Here is a 23,410-nt window from a genome sequence, read left to right as displayed (position 1 = left end):
CCTTGGTGTTCTTCATTTTCCTTTGCTCCAGGTGGGTTGAGACCAATTGATGCATCTTAGATGGCCGCTTGTTAGCATTTAAGACCCCAGACGCCACATTTCAAAGTGGGATGCAGAATGATTTCATAATAGAATTATTTTGCCAATTGACTTAGAAGTCCCCGCAAACCATGTTCCCCAGACCCCCGCACTTGCTCCGCTGACCTTTGAAGCATTCATTTTATCCCGGAAACTTCTTTGCTTTTGGTCCAGTCCAATTGAGCTGACCTTCCATGTATTGAGTGTTGTCTTTCCCTTCACCTAAAGCAGTTCTTATCTACTGATTAATCAATAAAAAACCCTCTCCCACCCTCCCTCCGTCCCCCCCTCGTAACCACAAAAGTATGTGTTCTTCTCAGGTTTACTATCTCTCAAGATCTTATAATAGTGGTCTTATACAATATTTGTCCTTTTGCCTCTGACTAATTTCTCTCAGCATAATGCCTTCCAGGTTCCTCTCATGTTATGAAATGTTTCAGAGATTCATCACTGTTCTTTATCGATGCGTAGTATTCCATTGTGTGAATATACCACAATTTATTTACCCATTCATCTGTTGATGGACACCTTGGTTGCTTCCAACTTTTTGCTATTGTAAACAAGCTGCAATAAACATGGGTGTGCATATATCTGTTTGTATGAAGGCTCTTGTATCTCTAGGGTATATTCCGAGGAGTGGGATTTCTGGGTTGTATGGTAGTTCTATTTCTAACTGTTTAAGATAACGCCAGATAGATTTCCAAAGTGGTTGTACCATTTTACATTCCCACCAGCAGTGTATAAGAGTTCCAATCTCTCCGCAGCCTCTCCAACATTTATTATTTTGTGTTTTTTGGATTAATGCCAGCCTTGCTGGTATGAGATGGAATCTCATCGTAGTTTTAATTTGCATTTCTCTAATGGCTAATGATCGAGAGCATTTTCTCATGTATCTGTTAGCTGCCTGAATATCTTCTTTAGTGAAATGTGTGTTCATATCCTTTGCCCACTTCTTGATTGGGTTGTTTGTCTTTTTGTGGTTGAGTTTTGACAGAACCATGTAGATTTTAGATATCGGGCGCTGGTCGGAGATGTCATAGCTGAAAATTCTTTCCCAATCTGTAGGTGGTCTTTTTACTCTTTTGGAGAAGTCTTTAGATGAGCATAGGTGTTTGATTTTTAGGAGCTCCCAGTTATCGGGTTTCTCTTCGTCATTTTTGGTAATGTTTTGTATTCTGTTTATGCCTTGTATTAGGGCTCCTAGGGTTGTCCCAATTTTTTCTTCCATGATCTTTATCGTTTTAGTCTTTATGTTTAGGTCTTTGATCCACTTGGAGTTAGTTTTTGTGCATGGTGTGAGGTATGGGTCCTGTTTCATTTTTTTGCAAATGGATATCCAGTTATGCCAGCACCATTTGTTAAAAAGGCTATCTTTTCCCCAATTAATTGACACTGGTCCTTTGTCAAATATCAGCTGCTCATACGTGGATGGATCTATGTCTGGGTTCTCAATTCTGTTCCATTGGTCTATGTGCCTGTTGTTGTACCAGTACCAGGCTGTTTTGACTACTGTGGCTATATAATAGGTTCTGAAGTCAGGTAAAGTGAGGCCTCCCACTTTCTTCTTCTTTTTCAGTAGTGCTTTGCTTATCCGGGGCTTCTTTCCCTTCCATATGAAATTGGTGATTTGTTTCTCCATCTCCTTAAAATATGACATTGGAATTTGGATCGGAAGTGCGTCAAATGTATAAATGGCTTTTGGTAGAATAGACATTTTTACTATGTTAAGTCTTCCTATCCATGAGCAAGGTATGTTTTTCCACTTAAGTATGTCCTTTTGAATTTCTTGTAGTAGAGCTTTGTAGTTTTCTTTGTATAGGTCTTTTACATCCTTGGTAAGATTTATTCCTAAGTATCTTATCTTCTTGGGGGCTACTGTGAATGGTATTGATTTGTTTATTTCCTCTTCGGTGTTCTTTTTGTTGATGTAGAGGAATCCAAGTGATTTTTGTATGTTTATTTTATAACCTGAGACTCTGCCAAACTCTTCTATTAGTTTCAGTAGTTTTCTGGAGGATTCCTTAGGGTTTTCTGTGTATAAGATCATGTCATCTGCAAATAGTGATAACTTTACTTCCTCCTTGCCAATCCGGATACCCTTTATTTCTTTGTCTAGCCTAATTGCCCTGGCTAGGACTTCAAGTACGATGTTGAATAAGAGCGGTGATAAAGGGCATCCTTGTCTGGTTCCCGTTCTCAAGGAAAATGCTTTCAGGTTCTCTCCATTTAGAGTGATATTGGCTGTTGGCTTTGCATAGATGCCCTTTATTATGTTGAGGAATTTTCCTTCAATTCCTATTTTGGTAAGAGTTTTTATCATAAATGGGTGTTGGACTTTGTCAAATGCCTTTTCTGCATCAATTGATAAGATCATGTGGTTTTTATCTTTTGTTTTATTTATGTGATGGATTACATTAATGGTTTTTCTGATATTAAACCAGCCTTGCATACCTGGTATAAATCCCACTTGATCATGGTGAATTATTTTTTTGATGTGTTGTTGGATTCTATCGGCTAGAATTTTGTTGAGGACTTTTGCATCTATGTTCATGAGGGATATGGGTCTATAGTTTTCTTTTTTTGTAATGTCTTTACCTGGTTTTGGTATCAGGGAGATGGTGGCTTCATAGAATGAGTTGGGTAGTATTCTGTCATTTTCTATGCTTTGAAATATCTTCAGTAGTAGTGGTGTTAAGTCTTCTCTGAAAGTTTGGTAGAACTCTGCAGTGAAGCCGTCCGGGCCAGGGCTTTTTTTTGTTGGAAGTTTTTTGATTACCGTTTCAATCTCTTTTTTTGTTATGGGTCTATTTAGTTGTTCTACTTCTGAATGTGTTAGTTTAGGTAGGTAGTGTTTTTCCAAGAATTCATCCATTTCTTCTAGGTTTTCAAATTTGTTAGAGTACAATTTTTCGTAGTAATCTGAAATGATTCTTTTAATTTCATTTGGTTCTGTTGTGATGTGGTCCTTCTCGTTTCTTATTCGGGTTATTTGTTTCCTTTCCTGTATTTCTTTAGTCAGTCTAGCCAATGGTTTTTCAATTTTGTTAATTTTTTCCAAGAGCCAGCTTTTGGCTTTGTTAATTCTTTCAATTGTTTTTCTGTTCTCTAATTCATTTAGTTCAGCTCTAATTTTTATTATTTGTTTTCTTCTGGTGCCTGATGGGTTCTTTTGTTGCTCACTTTCTATTTGTTCAAGTTGTAGGGACAGTTCTCTGCTTTTCGCTCTTTCTTCTTTTTGTATGTGTGCATTTATCGATATAAATTGGCCTCTGAGCACTGCTTTTGCTGTGTCCCAGAGGTTTTGATAGGAAGTATTTTCATTCTCGTTGCATTCTATGAATTTCCTTATTCCCTCCTTGATGTCTTCTATAACCCAGTCTTTTTTCAGGAGGGTATTGTTCAGTTTCCAAGTATTTGATTTCTTTTCCCTAGTTTTTCTGTTATTGATTTCTAGTTTTATTGCCTTGTGGTCTGAGAAGATGCTTTGTAATATTTCGATGTTTTGGACTCTGCAAAGGTTTGTTTTATGACCTAATATGTGGTCTATTCTAGAGAATGTTCCATGTGTACTAGAAAAAAAAAAGTATACTTTGCAGCAGTTGGGTGGAGAGTTCTGTATAAGTCAATGAGGTCAAGTTGGTTGATTCTAGTAATTAGGTCTTCCGTGTCTCTACTGAGCTTCTTACTGGATGTCCTGTCCTTCTCCGAAAGTGGTGTGTTGAAGTCTCCTACCATAATTGTGGAGGTGTCTATCTCACTTTTCAATTCTGTTAAAATTTGATTTATGTATCTTGCAGCCCTGTCATTGGGTGCATAAGTATTTAATATGGTTATGTCTTGCTGATCAATTGTCCCTTTTATCATTATATAGTGTCCTTCTTTATCCTTTGTGGTGGATTTAAGTCAAAAGTCTATTTTGTCAGAAATTAATATTGCTACTCCTCTTCTTTTTTGCTTATCGTTTGCTTGATATATTTTTTTCCATCCTTTGAGTTTTAGTTTGTTTGTGTCTCTAAGTCTAAGGTGTGTCTCTTGTAGGCAGCATATAGATGGATCGTGTTTCTTTATCCAGTCTGAGACTCTCTGTCTCTTTATTGGTGCCTTTAGTCCATTTACATTCAGCGTAATTATAGATAAATAAGTTTTTAGTGCTGTCATTTTGATGCCTTTTCATGTGTGTTGTTGGCAATTTCATTTTTCCACATACTTTTTTGTGCTGAGACGTTTTTCTTAGTAAATTGTGAAATCCTCATTTTCATAGTGTTTGACTTTATGTTAGTTGAGTCGTTACGTTTTTCTTGGCTTTTATCTTGAGTTATGGAGTTGTTATACCTTTTTGTGGTTACCTTATTATTTACCCCTATTTTTCTAAGTAAAAACCTAACTTGTATCGTTCTATATCGCCTTGTATCACTCTCAATATGGCAGTTCAATGCCTCCTGTATTTAGTCCCTCTTTTTGATTATTGTGATCTTTTACCTATTGACTTCCATGATTCCCTGTTATGTGCATTATTTTTTTTATTTTTTTGAATTAATCTTAATTTGTTTGTTTTTGTGATTTCCCTATTTAAGTTGATATCAGGATGTTCTGTTTTGTGACCTTGTGTTGTGCTGGTATCTGATATTATTGGTTTTCTGACCAAACAATATCCTTTAGTATTTCTTGTAGCTTTGGTTTGGTTTTTGCAAATTCTCTAAGCTTGTGTTTATCTGTAAATATCTTAATTTCACCTTCATATTTCAGAGAGAGTTTTGCTGGATATATGATCCTTGGCTGGCAGTTTTTCTCCTTCAATGCTCTGTATATGTCGTCCCATTCCCTTCTTGCCTGCATGGTTTCTGCTGAGTAGTCTGAACTTATTCTTATTGATTCTCCCTTGAAGGAAACCTTTCTTTTCTCCCTGGCTGCTTTTAAAATTTTCTCTTTATCTTTGGTTTTGGCGAGTTTGATGATAATATGTCTTGGTGTTTTTCTTTTTGGATCAATCTTAAATGGGGTTCGATGAGCATCTTGGATAGATATCCTTTCGTCTTTCATGATGTCAGGGAAGTTTTGTGTCAGGAGTTCTTCAACTATTTTCTCTGTGTTTTCTGTCCCCCCTCCCTGTTCTGGGACTCCAATCACTCGCAAGTTATCCTTCTTGATAGAGTCCCACATGATTCTTAGGGTTTCTTCATTTTTTTTAATTCTTTTATCTGATTTTTTTTCAGCTATGTTGGTGTTGATTCCCTGGTCCTCCAGATGTCCCAGTCTGCATTCTAATTGCTCGAGTCTGCTCCTCTGACTTCCTATTGCGTTGTCTAATTCTGTAATTTTATTGTTAATCTTTTGGATTTCTCCATTCTGTCTCTCTATGGATTCTTACAACTTATTAATTTTTCCACTATGTTCTTGAATAATCTTTTTGAGTTCTTCAACAGTTTTATCAGTGTGTTCCTTGGCTTTTTCTGCAGTGTGCCTTATTTCGTTTGTGATGTCTTGAAGCATTCTGTAAATTAGTTTTTTATATTGTGTATCTGATAATTCCAGGATTGTATCTTCATTTGGGAAAGATTTTGATTCTTTTGTTTGGGGGGTTGGAGAAGCTGTCATGGTCTGCTTCTTTATGTGGTTTGATATGGACTGCTGTCTCCGAGCCATCACTGGGAAACTAGTTTTTCCAGAAAATCCGCTGACTGGTATGCTGGCTCCAGGCTCTGAAAACAATCGCTGCTTCCCCGTATTTGTTCGTTCTCCGTCTCTAAATCTGTGTTTGTTGTTCAGGATTCGTAGATTGTTATGTATGTGATCGATTCACTTGTTTTTCCGAGTCTTTGTTGCAAGAGGGATCCGAGGTAGCATCTACCTAGTCCGCGATCTTGGCCCCGCCTCCAGGAGTTGATACATTTAAAGTGTGTAGAATATTGCCTATTGTTGTATCTTCTTGAGTCGATTCCAACTCATGACAGTCCCATATGACAGGGAAAAACTGCCCCATGGGGTTTTCTTGGCTGTAATCTTTACAGAAGCAGATCACCAGGTCTTTCTCCCGTGGAGCTGCTAGATGGGTTCAAACCACCAACCTTTAGGCGAGCAGCTGAGTGGTTAACTGCTGAGCCACCAGGGCTCCTAGAATAGTACTAAGCCCACAGTAAGTACTCAGTAAATGCTGGCTATTACTATGATTAAAAAAACTGAACTTGTTGCCTTCAAGTTGATTTCAAGTTGATTTCAACTCGCAGTGACCCTGTAGGACAGAATAGAACTGCCTCACAGAGGTTCTAAGGAGCAGCTAGTGGATTCAAACTGTCGACTTTTTGGTTAGCAGCCAAGCTCTTAACCACTGCACCACCAGAGCTATGGCTGCTAACCACAAGGTTGGCAGTTTGAATCCACCAGCCACTCCTTGGAAACCCTATATGGCAATTCTATTCTGTTCTATAGGGTTGGTAAGAATTGAAATCGGCTTGATGGCAATAGGTATTACTGTGATTGAAGCTGTGTAATTGTATTAGCTATACAGTCTACCATTTGGGAACCTTTATTTCCTTCCTCTCTGGTTTCCTGAGGAAGAGGACCTATTGAAGTGAACAATTCTGTTTACTCAGCCCCACAGAATGAGCAACTGATCTGACTGGTGGGATGCAAAATTGTCGGCTCCCATTGGGCAATGCTACCAGTAGGTGGGGCTGCTGTGCTCCATCCTAGATTAGTCTCTCTCTAGGAAAACTGTAAACGCAATGCTAGTCTATTTATAGTGAATTTATTTTCCAGGAAAGCTTAGCTATTTTCCTGAAAAACATAAATGTATTTGTCCCTGCAATTCATTTTAGAGTTAGTAAATTAAATGAAATAAAAGAACTTTTAATAGTCACAAATGAAATTTTTTTCAAGATGAAGGGAAAAAAAAAGTCACAAATGAAATTTTTTCCAAGATGGAGATCAATTCTCTTTTGATTATGCATTCTGTTTTTCAAAAACGGAGAACTTCTACATCTTTAGTGATAAGGAGAATACATGACACAATTCCTAAAATAGAAACAAATAATCTTGAGATGTCCAAGCTCATTTTTTAAGTTCCCCATTTCCTCTGTCATGGATTGAATTGTGTCCCACCAGAATATGTGTCACATTGGTTAGGCCATGATTCCTAGTATTGAGTGGTTGTCCTCCATTTTGTGATTGATATAATTTGCCCAAATGTTGTAAATCCTAATCTCTGCCTGTGGTTCATGAAGCAAGACTGTACTATGTTGAAGAGGATTAGGGTGGGATGTAACATCCTGGCTCAGGTCACATCCTTGATCCAACGTAAAGGGAGTTTCCCCAGGGTGTGGCCTGTACCACCTTTTATCTTACAAGAGATAAAATGAAAGGAAAGTGAGCAGAGAGAGGGAGACCTCATACCACCAAGAAAGCTGCACCAGGAGCAGAGAGCATCCTTTGCACCCTGGGTCTCCGTACCTGAGGAGCTCCTAGTCCAGGGGAAGAGTGATTAGAAGGACCTTCCTCCAGAGCCGACAGAGAGAAACAGCCTTCCCCTGGAGGTGATGCCCTGAATTTGGACTTCTAGCCTCCTAGACTGTGAGAGAATAAACTTCTGCTTGTTGAGGCCATCCACTTGTGGTATTTCTGTTATAGCAGCACTAGATGACTAAGACATTCTCTCTGGCATCAAAAGTAGATATGAGAGTTTTTGCTTTTATACTCATTTACTTTTCTGTTCTGTCTACGAATCTGAGATGATCTGACAAGAATATATCCTAACTTACTGGGGCAAGCAATTTTCTCATGTTTTACATAGACAAGTTATCTGTGTTTTAAACTCACTGGCAAAGAAGTGTTTCACATTCAAAGGATACAGAGGACCACACAGAGAGTGATAGATGCTGACAGAATAACTCTTGGAATCCCAACTTTCCGTCCTTCATTCTTGATGTTGACTTTGAGTGTCAATGCAGCCTGGATCCAGCAGGTCAACGTGCCAAATCCAAAGGTCAAGGAAGTCCCAACGTTATGGATTTCTTCATCATTCGTGAGCTAAGGGATGAACAAAAATGGCATGTGGAGATCCATTTTGAAAAGACAACACATAAACCAATGGAATAAATGAGGAGGAAAAAGAAGAAAAGGGATATCCCAATAATGGGATAATAGATTTTAGAAAGATTAGATTTCTTCATCCTCAACTGGCTCCTCGTGTCTATTTTCAATTGGTTCAAATTCTGAGGAAAGGAAGGGAAATAAATAGTATCCCAGGACCCCTGAAAGATTCTTCTAGATCAACTATACAGGCAGTGGTAATCTATTTCTTAAATTTATTTTCTAGAAAATCCTTGTGAGAAAATAAAAGAAAAAAGCAGGAGAGTTACACAAAAAAGGGAAATATCCAAGACTCCAAGAGCATACATCCCAAACTTTGTTTCCCAAGCCTAAGAAAATGGGACCTGGAATCTTGTTGTATATTCACTGAATGAAGATGGCCAATTCTAGACAGGTCAAGATTTTACTGGCAAAGACAACTGTTATGGATTGAATTTTGTTCCCCCCAGAATGTGTATGTGTATCAACTTGGCTAGGCCACGATTCCCAGTATTGTGTGGTTGCCCACCATTCTGTGATCTGATGTGATTATCCTATGTGCGGTTTAACCTCTATGATATTAATGAGGCAGGATTAGAGGTGGTTATGTTGATGAGGCAGGACTCAATCTATAGGATTAGGCTATATCTTGTGTCAGTCTCTTTTGAGATATAAAAGAGAGAAGCAAGCAGAGAGAATGGGACTTCATTCCACCAAGAAAGAAGCACCGGGAGTAGAGTACATCCTTTGGACCTGGGGTCCCTGCACTGAGAAGCTCCTAGACCAGGAGAATATTGATGACAAGGACCTTCCCCCAGACCCCACAGAGTGAAAGCCTTCCCCAGGAGCTGGTGCCCAGAATTTGGACTTCTAGCCTCCTAGGCTGTGAGAGAATAAATTTCTGTTTGTTAAAGCTGTCCACTTGTGGTATTTCTGTTATACCAGCACTAGGTAACTAAGACAACAACTAATAACACTTGTCTGTTCTTTATTCCTACAAAACTGGCTCGTTCATATAATGTCACCAAATCTTTGTTAAAAAGACTTGTTTGGTTTGGTTTGGTTTTCTTGTAGTAATAAGAAAAACTGCCCCCATGAGCTTTCTCAGTATTTGGAGACCCATTAAGAGACACCAGTGTTAGACAGTTCATGGTCAAGGCCTTTATAAGAGTTAATGGATGAAAGGGGACCCATTTGGGTTGTGTACAGCATGGAAAACCAATTTACTAGAAGTAAAAATTTCATTTGAGAAACAATTATTTAAAATAAGTCTTAAAAATATATCTTTTGAATGATGTGGATAAAAAGTGACTCCTTTCAAAGAAGAGCAAAAACTTCCATAGCCAGAAACAACAGAAAAAGTTGTAAAGGAAAAATAATACTGATGTGATGCAACCATTATTTACAACAATGTCAAACAACAAAACAAAATATCTGAAGGCACTGGCAATTAAAAAATATATATATATTCATTAATAGTAGATTTTATTTTCCTATATGTACAGTTAAAAATATATACGATTACAAAAGATATTTTAAGTGAGATATTTTTAAATGCCAAAGGGAAATGATCTGGGGAGGCTTTAACCTGAAACAACCCAAAATGGTTCATCAAATCAACCCAATCTCTAGGATTCTTCTCGGAATTTAGTAGAGAACAAAATGTTTACCCAGAAACTTTTATCAAATCCATAGTTGAGAAAAACGACGGTTGCTGAGTGCTTTACAACATGCCTACACCTACCAAAAATCCCCATAAAAAATACTCAATGTCCTAACATTTTGGAGCTTAAGGGGACAAACTCCTAGATATTCTCCTGATAATTCATTGAATGAGGATGACTCATTCCCTAAGCTGTCCTCTGGCACACAGTAGCTACTCAATATTTTCTACTTGATGATTGGTTTGACAGATAGGTAATCCTGCCAATTTGTCTAGCTATCGTGGGCCCCATGCCATCTCAGGCTGGACAACCAGAAAGCTGCATTCTCGGAACAGACTGGCAAAGACTCCTGCAGAGCCACAATCACTGAGTTGTGCCTTGTGTTATTTCTTCAGCTTACACTGAAGGACCCTCAGGACAAGAAACAGCCTTAAAAAAATCTCCTGCTGTCTTTGCAGTCAAAACATTACTGAACACTCACTAAAATATTGAGGGTCTTGAATGCCTACACCATCTAGATTTCATTCAATACACAGGAGAGGAGAGTTGACAGGATCAGAGTTTGACTACAAAAAGGAAATGTCTAGCAGCACCATACAGTGCAGATCGGATGACAGGGAGAGGAATGGAGGCAAGAAAATCAGACAATTACTGTAAGACAGCAGGGGTCTCCTTGTCTGTTTTACAGTGAAGTCATTCAGGTCAAGAACTGGGTGATAGTACTGTCAAGGGTAATTATTGTTAAAGGCTATGACCTTGGGCTTCTGAATTTCTGAAAGAAGAATTAGTGTTGGCATACATTTACATAAGTCATAGGTACTTGAGAGAAAATGTGGACTCCCAAAAACTTGATTCCCACATGAGTCTGCTACTCTGAAATGCAAGCTTTCATCCAATAAGGATGCTCAGAGTTTAATCATAAAAAGGCAATGATCCTATTAGTTTTCTAGAAGGGATAAATTAGGATACAACTTGTTATGAAACAATATGTAAAGCAATTTGAAGTCTTTTGTAGAAAATACAGCTATTTTGGTAGGTACTTTTCCCAGTAGCTGTGCTGTATTTCAAATGCATAGTTAGCACCCTCATATGTGTGATGCGAACTAAGGTACACCAGGCTGAAAACCATAAGGACTTACTGCTGGAGAATCTGTGTGCATTAGCAACTACTGTTAGCATTTTATAAGAAGAATTCATGTAGAATTACACGGACCATATAGTGACTGTTAGAGATTGAATTGTGTCGCCCCAAAATGTGTGTCAACTTGAGTAGGCCATGATTCCCGGTATTGTGTGGTCCTCCACCATTTTGTGAACTGATGTGATTATCCTACGTGTTGTAAATCCTAACCTCTATGATAACAAGGCAGTTATGCTAATGAAACAGGACTCAAAATACAGGATTAGATTGTGTCTTGAGTCAACCTCTTTCGAGATATAAAAGAGAGACTCAAGTAGAAAGGAAAGGGGCCTCATACCACCAAGAAAGAAGTGCCAGGAGCAGAGCATGTTCTTTGGACTCGGGGTCCCTGTGCTGAGAAGCTCCTAGACCAGGGGAAGATTGATGACAAGGGCATTCCCCCAGAACCAACAGAGAAAGAAAGCCTTCCCCAGGAGCTGGCTTGGTGAATTCAGACTTCTAGCCTCCTAGACTGTGAGAGAATAAACTTTCTGTTTGTTAAGGCCATCCACTTGTGGTATTTCTGTTATGGCAGCACTAGATAACTAAGGGAAACCCTGGTGGTATAGTGGTTAAGTGCTACGGCTGCTAACCAAAAGGTCAGCAGTTCGAATCTGCCAAGCGCTCCTTGGAAACTCTATGGGGCAGTTCTATTCTATTCTGACCTACAGGGTCGCTATGAGTCAGAATCGACTCAATGGCAGTGGGTTGTTGTTTGAAGATAACTAAGAGAGTAACTAACCAGTTACTGTTTTTTTTAAACCAGTTTTTTTTTTTCTGTAACTTTTTGTGTGCGTGTAAAACTACACACACCAAAACATACATTCATTCAACAATTTTTATAACCAGTTATTTTGAATGCAGGCAAGTGACACCTCAGTGGCTATGAGAATAACACAGATGAAGGCCTCACAGGTGTGAAAGGGAGGTGAAAAAGGCCAAGTGAAAAAAAAAAAAAAAAGTGAAGTACCTGAAAATTCCCAAGTAGGGTCATTCCAAAGGAAGCCAGACACAGCGCCACCAAACCACTAATATTCAGCCATGGGTTTAAGACCTTTGGTTTCAGTTGTATGAAGCGCAGAACTGCTACCACGAGAGCTAGGAATAAAACAAAATGTTAAATTTTTAAAATTTCAATCATATACCCAGACTATGATACAGAGTTCTAAAGTCACAGTGTGCAAAATTGAGCTTTTCACCATAGTACATTTTAAATCTCCAAAGTGACAATTTTTTTCTTAGAAATGTTCCATGTGATGCTGATGACTGTTTAAATGTTTTATTATACCTAACCTGGGGGAGGCTGAGAGGAACTGAAGCAGCAGTGATGGATGTTATCTGGGTGATACAGGGATGAGAGAACTGTTAATAGCACTGTTCTCAGAGTTCTCAAAAACAAGGTCAGCACAGGACAGAGCAGTGCAGAGGCTTGGCACAAGTCAGGTGGGGATGAAGACAGAACACAGTGTGGGAATTCACTGATCCAATTAGCCTTCAGTTTAGAACAGTGTTAGACCAGAAAGAGCAGGAGGATATGGGGAAGAAGACAAGGTTACCACATCTAGACAAACCTGCTGGTCCCTCTACCAGAAATCATTCCTGGGAATGGGAGGAAGATAAAGGAAAGTGTACAAATTCCTTTATTACTAATTTTACTCCCACTTCCTGCTGATTCTACCTCTAGGGGTTCGCTGTCAAAGGATGCAGACAGTTAATCCAAACTAGAGCAAGTTACAGTCATCACCTTTTATAAAACCTGCATTTTAACATAGCAGATTTGGGGGTCTTGTATGTATTAAAAATCACAGCTATATTAAGAACCCTTAACTCTTCCCAATTAAGGTCCCTAAGTGGCACAAATGGTTTGCGTTTGACTACTAATCTGAAGGTTGGCGGTTTGAACCCACCCTGCAGTACCTCAGAAGAAAGGCCTGGCGATCTGCTTCCTTAAAAGCTGCAGCTCAGAAAACCCTATGGAGCAGTTCTGTAACACATAGTGTTGCCATGAATTGGACTTGACAGCAACAGGTTTGGGTTTTTTTTTTTTTTTTCAGGCTTAAATTCTTCTAAATGACATTAATTACTCATTTTAAGAAGTCACTCTTATCTTTTAAAGCAAACCATTAAGAATTTGAACAGAGAATGAAGGACGTTACTTAGATTTCAAAACTGACTTCTAATAGTAACCCTGGGGACCATCCATATTCAACACACTAATTTAGGAATCACCTTTTTTTAATTGTTCAGTGCAGGGATATTTTCATATTTATATATAAAAAAAAAGCTGGGAGAAGCTACCCTACAAATGACGATAAAGTACTTGCACTTAATATAAATTATATTTACATATAAGGAAATGCTCTTATTATTTCCTAAGCTAATTTATTTTGACCTTAATGTTCAGCAAGGAAGACAATTAGAAATTCAAAAATTATGCTATTTATACAGCAAATAGGTAGGTAATTATTTGCTAACGGCTTTACCTTAATTACAAGTCATTAGTAGCCAGAATAAAGAAAACTCATCCATAAATTTGCATTTCCTAAGTATGTTGAATTTCATGGTCTAGTGTTTCAAGCTGCAAAGTTAAGCTCCCTGAGTTGAGTTTCAGTTCCAAGTATCTCTGAGCAAAGAGTGGTATACAACCTGATTAATATTTGGATTTTTGAAACAAAAATCCCTAGGCAACACACCTTCTGTGTAGCCACCACCTGTCTGGTAGTGGAGGCTTGCCTGTTGCTATGATGCAGAACAGGTTTCAGTGGAGCTTCCAGACTAAGACAAACTAGGAAGAAAAGCCTGACAACATAATGCTGAAAATCAATAATTTATGAAATCTCAACTTATTTAGACCTGATTTAGCCTTCAGTATCTTTGCTTCAGCTAATACCCACTATTTATCAGAAAATTCATAAATTTTACTGGAGTTGACAAAAGCTTCTCAAACTAATGGTTTGAGGGACCTAGTTAGGAGTTACAGTGTATCAAAAGTCTGTAAAAGATGATAACTATGCTAGAGGAAATATGCACAACTTCTTGTTCCTTTTTGAGGACAGAAACAGGGAAGGCAGAGGGGGAAGGAGTAATTCAACACACAGCACTCTGGCACAAAGCGATCATCACATAAAGAAGGCACTGGATTGAGACCAGCAACTTCAACACAGGGCATCATGGGATATACTTGCAAATTAAACTTGCAGTTGATTCTCATTATTTGCAGTAGTTGTCAAGTCCTCGTGAACAGCAGATTAGCCAACACTGAACTAGCCTTATCCTGGCCTTGGCTAGAATTTTTTGCCGTTCTGCATATGTGCATGCTGGCAAATAACCACGGAAGCACTGCTACTGCTTTCAGCAAATAAGAGAGTCTGAGAACACAAAATCCACGAAAAATGAGGGTAGACTATAATTGTGTATGGGTATTAGTCAGGGCCTAATGACAAAATGGTGACGACAGTGGTGGCTCAGTGGTAAAATTCTCATCTTCCACGTGGGACACCCAGGTTCCATTCCTGGCCAATGCACCTTCTGCACAGCCACCACCTGTCTGTGAATGGAGGTTTTCCTGTTGCTGTGATGCAGAACAGGTTTCAGCGGAGCTTCCAGACTAAGACAAACTAGGAAGAAAGGCCTGGCAATACATGTCTGAAAATCAGCCAATGAAAACCAGGGATCACGATGGTCTGATCCCCAAGTGATCATGGGGATAGTGCAGAATACTGAGCAGCATTTTATATCGTTGTGCGTGGGGTCACCACGAGTCAGGCCCTCAACAGCAGCTAACAACAATGACACACTCAGTTATCTGGTTATCTACTGTAACAGAAATACAACAAATGGCTGGGTTTAACAAACAGAAATTTATTTTCTCACAGTTTAGGAGGCTAAAAGTTCGAATCCAGGGTGCAGGCTCTAGAAGAAGGCATTCTTTCTGTTGGCTCTGGAGGAACGTCCTTGTCTCTTTCAGCTTTTGTTCCTGGGCGATCTTCATGTGGCTTGGCATCTCTCTTCCCTCATCTCTCTTCTGCTCACTTGTTTAATCTCTTTTATATCTCAAAAGAGACTGGCTCAAGATATACCCTGTACTAATCCTACCTCATTTACCAAAACAAAACAACCCATTCCCAAATGGAATTATAACCACAGGCATAGAGGTTAGGATTTACAGTACATATTTTGGGGGGATATAATTCAATCTATAATGGAGCCCTGATGGTGCAGTGGTTAAAAGCTCAGGCTGCTAACCAAAAGGTCGGCAGTTCGAATTCACCAGCCACTCCTTGGAAACTATGGGGCAGTTCTACTCTGCTATATAGGGTTGCTATGAGTCAGAATTGACTCAATGGCAACTTTTTTTTTTTAATCCATACCATTCCACCCTTCGGCCACCAAAAATTCATGTCCTTGCCATATGCAAAACACATTCACCCCATCAAATCATCCCAAAAGGTTTTTTTTTATTATTAATTTTTATTGAGCTTTAAGTGAACGTTTACAGATCAAGTCAGTCTGTCACATATAAGCCTATATACACCTTACTCCATACTCCCACTTACTCTCCCCCTAATGAGTCAGCCCTTCCAGTCTCTCCTTTCGTGGCAATTTTGCCAGTTTCTAACCCTCTCTACCCTCCTATCTCCCCTCCAGACAGGAGATGCCAACACAGTCTCAAGTGGCCACCTGATACAAGTAGCTCACTCTTCATCAGCATCTCTTTCCAATCCACTGTCCAGTCCCTTTCATGTCTGATGAGTTGTCTTCGAGAATGGTTCCTGTCCTGGGCCAACAGAAGGTTTGGGGACCATGACCACTGGGATTCCTCTAGTCTCAGTCAGACCATTAAGTCTGGTCTTTTTATGAGAATTTGGGGTCTGCATCCCACTGTTCTCCTGCTCCCTCAGGGGTTCTCTGTTGTGCTCCCTGTCAGGGCAGTCATCGGTTGTGGCTGGGCATCATCTAGTTCTTCTGGTCTCAGGATGATGTAAGTCTCTGGTTCATGTGGCCCTTTCTGTCTCTTGGGCTCATAGTTGTCGTGCGACCTTGGTGTTCTTCATTTTCCTTTGATCCAGGTGGGTTGAGACCAATTGATGCATCTTAGATGGATGCTTGTTAGCATTTAAGACCCCAGACACCACATTTCAAAGTGCATCCCAAAAGTTTTACATCAACTCCAAGTCCAAAATCTCATCTTCTGAATCATCTAAATAAAATATGGGTGAGACTTTGGGCATATTTCACCTAGGGACAAAATTCCTCAACTGTAAACCTGTGAAATCTAGACTACAAGTTACCTGTTTCCAAAGCACAGTGGTGAAACAGTCACAAGGTAGACATTCCCATTACATGGGAGAAATTGGAGGAAAAGAAGCTATAACAGGCACCAAGCAAGTCCAAAACCCAGCAGAACAATTTACATTAGATCTCAAGGCTTGGAAATAATCCTCTGCTCTCTAAGACCATCTGGGCAATGGCCCCGCCCTCCAGACTCTGGGTGTTGGCCACGCCCTCTGGATTCTGGGTGGAAGCCCCACGGCCTGAAGTCCTGCCTTCCAGGCCCTCTGGGATGGCAACCGTGCTTCCTCAGCTCTAGGTGGCCCCATTCTTTTTTTTTTTAATTCTCCTAATCCATCTGAGTGGATCTCCTAATCCAACCCCAAACCCTTGGTCCAGGCACGCCCTGTTCTTCTGCCCCTTGGTCATGGAAGCTCTACTCCTTCAGCTTTGGGCCCCATCCGCCTGGCACACCTTAATGGCAGCCCCACACTCTAGAACCAAGTTGGTGAAGATCTGACTCTTTGAAACCTAGGAGGCTATATGGCCCCACCCTTTGAGATTCAGGAGACCTCAGCCCCAAGCTTTGACACTGAGAAGACCTTGGTCCTTTTCTTTTCTTGGAGGACAACGGATGTAACTCATTTGGCCTGTTTCCTGTCTGTGGGATTCCAAGAGGCAGAGAGCATTCTTTGCTTTCATTCTTTCTCTGTCCCCTTCAGTCTAAGCTGATAGGTTTTCTGCTGTGGTGGTTGGTTAGACCCAGCAGTCACAGGCTTAATCTCTTTAACAAAAGATTGTGTAACCACGTCCTTGGTGAACACTCTAGGACACATGTCCTTAGTTTGTACAACAGAAGTTTCCAAATTTTTAAGTTCTGTTTTCATTCTGCACAGTACATTTTTAAGTCCATCTCTCTCTTCTCACATTTTACTGTAAGTGGCAAGGAGAAACCACATGGCGTCCTTAAGATCTTGCTCAGAAATCTCGTTAGCCAAATATACAAGTTCATCACTTACAAGTTCTACCTTCCACCAAACATTTGAACAAAATTCAGACAAGTTCATTGCTACTGCACAAAAAGCACTGTCCTTCCTCCATTGTCCAGTCACATGTTCGTCATTTTCTTTTAAAGCTTCACCAGAAGCACATTTAACATCTACATTTCTGGCAACCTTCTGTTGCTGGTACCATATACATTCTTTAAGATGATACAAACTTTCTCTATAGCTTTCCTTACTTCCTTCTGAGTCTACACCAGAATTGCCTTTGATGTACATAATTCTACCAACAGTCTCTTCAAGGCAATCTAGGCTTTTACTATTAAAAAAAAAGAACAAAACACAAACTCGTAGCCGTCGAGTCAATTATGACTCACAGCAACCCTATAGGACAGGGTAGAACTGCCCCATAGAGTTTCCAAGGAGTGTCTGGTAGATTCGAACTTCCAACCTTTTGGTTAGCAGCCATAGCTCTTAACCACTAAGCAATCAGGGTTTCATTAATGACCCGACCTGCTGCCGTCGAGTCGATTCCGACTCATAACAACCCTATAGGACAGAGTAGAACTGCCCCATAGAGTTTCCAAGGAGTGCCTGGTGGATTCGAACTGCTGACCTTATGGTTAGCAACCATAGCACTTAACCACTATGCCACCAGGTTTCCCTTTTATTATTAGACACCTTAAAACTCTTCCAGCCTCTACCACTGGCCTCTTTAAAGTGTTAAAAAGCAAATATGTCACTTTGAGGACTAGGGTGCACCTGACCCAAGCCATGATATATCCAATTGTCTCACACACATACGAAACCTGGATGATGAATAAGGAAGATCAAAGAAGAATCACTGCCTTTGAATTACGGTGTTGGCGAAGAATATTGAATACACTATGGACTGCCAAAAGAATGAACAAATCTGTCTTGGAAGAAGTACAGCTGGAATGCTCCTTGGGACTGAGGATGGCGAGACTTTGTCTCACGCACTTTGGGCATGTTATCAGGAGGGATGAGTCCCTGGAGGAGGACTTCATGCTTGGTAAAGTATAGGGTCAGCAAAAAAGAGGAAGACCCTCAAGGAGATGGATTGACACAGTGGCTGCAACAATGGGCTCAAGCACATCAACGATTGTGAGGATGGCAGAGGACCGGGCAGTGTTTCATTTTTTTTCGTACACAGGGTCACTATGAGTCGGAACCGACTTAACAGCACCTAAAAATAACAACAACAACCTCTACTGTTACCCAATTCCAAAGCCGCTTCCGCATTTTAGGTATCTGCTAGAGCAGCACCTCACTCTGCTAGTGCCAAAGTCTCTTAGTTATCTAGTGCTGGTATAACAGACATACAACAATTGGGTGGCCTTAACAAACAGAAATTTATTTTCTCACAGTTTAGGAGGCTAGAAGTGAGAATCCAGGGTGCTGACTCTAGGGGAAATCTTTCTGTGTCAGCTAGGGAGGAAGGTCCTTGTCTCTCTCAGCTTCTGCTCCTGGGAGATCATCATGTGGCTTGGCATCTCTCTTCCTTCATCTCTTTCCCTCACCTGTTTTATCTTTTTTATATCCAAAAGAGATTGACTCAAGATACACCCTATACTAATCTTGCTCCATTAACACAACAAAGACAAACTGTTCCAAAATGGCATTATAACCACAGGCACAGAGGTTAGGATTTACGACACATACTTTGGGAGACATAATTCAGTCCCTAACACCCTCCAAGATAACACGTGTAATTTATATTTAAAACGACTAGTGAAAATTATTTCTCTGGGAACTCTCTGGCTGTCATTTAGCTTGGAAGGACATGATCATGCTGGAACTTGGGTCCAAGCCCTAAACTGCTGATGAAGCAGACTCAAAAACGTCTCTTCACACAGACCCACCCAGTGTAACAGTTTGTTCTACTATGTCCAGAAAAGAGTTGATGGCTATTCTCTGCATTATCCATTTCTCATCAATATAGGACAGGTGTCACCTCACAGCCCCAGCATTACTAGGCTTTCCATTTGTAGTATGCATTATAAATCATTTTATCATGAACAGTTAAAGAAGTTAAGCAGGAAAATGAAACCTATTTGAAGGTAGGAATTTAACTTCCAGAATTGTATTTCAGACACCACACTTTGCCCTTTTTACGTACTAACTCCATTATTAATTAGCTCAGACCAATTAGTCTTTCCTATTAAAATAGGTTCTAGTAGAATTTTTAAGATGGGGGGAAAAATAAAGGTTCTGACCCTGATTGTATAGTGGTTAAGTACTACACAGCTGCTAACCAAAAGGTTGGCAGTTTGAATCCTCCGGTCGCTTCTTGGATACTCTATGGGGCAGTCCTACTCTGTCCTACAGGGTCCCTATGTGTTGGAGTCGACTTGATGGTAGTGGGTTTGGGTTTTTTTTTTTTTTTTTTTGGACCCTTTAACAATTTTATTAATATTCAGGTTTAAATGGAGGCAGATCACCAAGTAGTGATTTAATGATACCTTTCTGAAAGGCTTCTGGGTAGTCGGGTAATTTCAAAGCTATCTTTATATATGCTGACTAACTTTTAACATTCAAATTCTGATCTATGGATATATGTATACATTTTTTTAAAATAATTTTTATTGTGCTTTAAGTGAAAGTTTACGAATCAAGTCAGTCTGTCACATATAAGCTTATATACACCTTAGTACATACTCCCATTTACTCTCCTCCTAATGAGTGAGTCAGCCTGCTCCCTCCTTGCAGTGACCGTTTTGCCAGTTTTTAACCCTCTCTACCCTCCCATCTCCCCTCCAGACAGGAGATGCCAACACAGTCTCAAGTGGCCACCTGATACAAGCAGCTCACTCATCATCAGCATCTCTCTCCAACCCATTGTCCAGTCCCTTCCATGTATGATGAGTTGTCTTCGGGAATGGTTCCTGTCCTGGGCCAACAGAAGGTTTAGGGACCGTGACCACCAGGATTCTTCTAGTCTCAGTCAGACCATTAAGTCTGGTCTTTTTATGAGAATTTGGGGTCTGCATCCCACTGTTCTCCTGCTCCCTCAGGGGTTCTCTGTTGTGCTCCCTGTCAGGGCAGTCATCGGTTGTGGCCGGGCACCATCTAGTTCTTCTGGTCTCAGGATGATGTAAGTCTCTGGTTCATATGGCCCTTTCTGTCTCTTGGGCTCATAGTTATCGTGTGACCTTGGTGTTCTTTATTCTCCTTTGATCCAGGTGGGTTGAGACTAATTGATGCATCTTAGATGGCCGCTTTTTATCATTTAAGACCCCAGATGCCACACTTCAAAGTGGGATGCAGAGTTTTCATAATAGAATTTATTTTGCCAATTGACTTAGAAGTCCCCTTAAGCCATAGTCCCCAAACCCCCACCCTTGCTCCGCTGACCTTCGGAGCATTCAGTTTATCCCAGAAACTTCTTTGCTTTTGGTCCAGTCCAGTTGAGCTGACCTTCCCTGTATTGAGTATTGTCCTTCCCTGCACCTCAAGTAGTTCTTATCTACTAAAGTGCTAATCAGTAAATAACCCTCTCCCACCTTCCTTCCCTCCCCCCTCACATAACCACAAAAGAATGTGTTCTTCTCAGTTTATACTATATCTCAAGATCTTATAACAGTGGTCTTATACAATATTTGTCCTTTTACATCTGACTAACTTCACTCAGCATAATGCCTTCCAGGTTCCTCCATGTTATGAAATGTTTCACAGATTCCTCACTGTTCTTTATCGATGCGTAGTATTCCCTTGTGTGAATATACCATAATTTATTTAACCATTCATCCGTTGAGGGACACCTTGGTTGCTTCCAGCTTTTTGCTACTGTAAACAGTGCTGCAATAAACTTGGGTGTGCATATATCTGTTCATGTAAAGGCTCTTATTTCTCTAGGGTATATTCCAAGGAGTGGGATTTCTGGGTTGTATGGTAGTTCTATTTCTAACTTTTTAAGAAAATGCCAGATAGATTTCCAAAGTGGTTGTACCATTTTACATTCCCACCAGCAGTGTATGAGAGTTGCAATCTCTCCACAGCCTCTCCAACATTTATTATTTTGTGTTTTTTGGATTAATGCCAGCCTTTTTTTTTGTTGGAGTGAGATGGAATCTCATCGTAGTTTTAATTTGCATTTCTCTAACGGCTTTTTTTTTTTTTTTTTTTTTTTTAATGGCTAATGATTGAGAGCATTTTCTCATGTATCTGTTAGCTGCCTGAATATCTTCTTTAGTGAAGTGTGTGTTCACATCCTTTGCCCAATTTTTGATTGGGTTGTTTGGCTTTTTGTGGTTGAGTTTTAACAGAATCATATAGATTTAAGAGATCAGGCGCTGGTCGGAGATGTCAGAGCTGAAAATTTTTTCCCAACCTGTAGGTGGTCTTTTTAGTCTTTTGGTGAAGTCTTTAGATGAGCATAGGTGCTTCTCTTCGTCATTTTTAGTAAAGTTTTGTATTCTGTTTATGCCTTGTATTAGGACTCCTAACGTTGTCCTTATTTTTTCTTCCATGATCTTTATCGTTTTAGTCTTTATGTTTAGGTCTTTGATCCACTTGGAGTTAGCTTTTGTGCATGGTGTGAGGTATGGGTCCTGTTTCATTTTTTTGCAAATGGATATCCAGTTATGCCAGCACCATTTGTTAAAAAGACTATCTTTTCCCCAATTAACTGACACTGGGCCTTTGTCAAATATCAGCTGCTCATATGCGGATGGATTTATATCTGAGTTCTCAATTCTGTTCCATTGGTCTATGTGCCTGTTGTTGTACCAGTACCAGGCTGTTTTGACTACTGTGGCTGTATAATATGTTCTAAAGTCAGGTAGAGTGAGGCCTCCCACTTTCTTCTTCTTTTTCAGTAATGCTTTACTTATCCGGGGCTTGTTCTACGGATATATTTTTAAGCTTTACTAAAAATTCTGCATTCTCCTAGTAGTCAGTTTTAGGAAAGATTTCTTAAACCCACCATTCTGTTTCTGGTATTCAGAACAGTCCTTTGCTATACTTATTTGCTACTTATTTGTCTATTTTAAATGAGCACAAATATTAGAATAATTGCTTACTTTTAAAATTATTTTATTTTTTGCTGTTGAAAATACATACAGCAGAACATATATCGATTGCTGATTTTTTTAATAGTTTTTTTTTTTTGAGGCTGATTGGATTTTTGAAGTTCATGACTCAAAATAAAAATCTCTTCATTGCAGTTCTAAATGGGTGACTGGCCAAATTCTTTTTCATTTTGTTTACTTTTACTGTTTATGCATCAATAATTCCTATCTATGATTGCAGTAGAACAGGGCAGTCAGTATGCTTTGGCTGAAGGAGAGAGTGGTTATTAGATGACTGAAATCATTCAGTTATTAGCTTTATCCTCACAACTTCCCCAGAGCAGGAAATAAAATTCCTTTCAAGAAATCTTTTCATCCCCAAGGGAAAAGAAAAGGCTGGATGCAGGACCAAGAGCATAACAAATTCTGAAAAGAAAATCATTGAGCGTTCAATCTTTAATTAGTCCTTCAAAAGATAAAAGATTGTTGTACACTAATTTTAAGAAATGTTACACTGACTCATTTGCAGATTGTAAATTATATTCTATATGGCTGCCAAAAAGCAGTGAATTACGGGCAGCCTGAGTTATTTCTTAAAAGTCAGTTATGTAGGGTAAAGTAATACTCTGAAGTCTAACAGGGACAGGCCTGCATCCAAAGTTTAGAGCAGGAAAATCTTCAGTAAACTGATTCTTTTTTACTCCCACTGTTGGTAAATAAATAATTGTTGGTTTGCTCCTACTGAACACTAATCAGTTTTGTGTCTACCATACTGGCACTAAAACTGACGGAAGATAATAAAAAATAAACAGTGGATATTGCAATACCTGAGAGCAAGAGCTAGTCTTATGGATTGAATTGTGTTCCCCAAAAATACCTGTTGTAAATCCTAACCTCTGCCTATGGTTATAATCACATTTGGGATGGGCTGTCTTTGTTATGTTAAAGTGGCACAATTAGCGGAGGGTGTGTCTTCAGTTAATCTCTTTTGATATATAAAGGAAATTAAATAAGCAAGACAAAGAAGCAGAGATGGGGGAAGAGAGATGCCAAGCCATGTGAAGACTGCCCAGGAGCAGAAGCTCAGAAGACACAAGACCTTCCCCTAGAGCGAACAGAGAG

The 23,410-nt window shown here is 39.6% G+C and overlaps 1 protein-coding gene across 5 annotated transcripts in view; it reads right to left on the bottom strand.

Moving 5' to 3' along the window:
- The window catches only part of TMEM150C (transmembrane protein 150C), a 109,409-nt gene that overhangs the window by 5,168 nt on the left and 80,831 nt on the right, over positions 1-23,410 (bottom strand). For all 5 annotated transcript variants that reach the window (XM_023553317.2, XM_023553322.1, XM_023553321.1 and 2 more), the window contains exons 7-8: positions 11,957-12,084; positions 7,923-8,100 (exon numbers count right to left, since the gene is read on the bottom strand). In XM_023553317.2, the coding sequence (XP_023409085.1) occupies positions 7,923-8,100; positions 11,957-12,084 (306 nt within the window). The remainder of the gene's footprint in view (positions 1-7,922; positions 8,101-11,956; positions 12,085-23,410) is intronic.

The sequence above is a fragment of the Loxodonta africana genome, chromosome 5, assembly GCF_030014295.1.
Source record: "Loxodonta africana isolate mLoxAfr1 chromosome 5, mLoxAfr1.hap2, whole genome shotgun sequence".
NCBI lineage: Eukaryota > Metazoa > Chordata > Mammalia > Proboscidea > Elephantidae > Loxodonta > Loxodonta africana.
The sequence above is the reverse complement of the archived record's forward strand: the minus strand, read 5'-3'. Positions and strand labels throughout refer to the sequence as shown.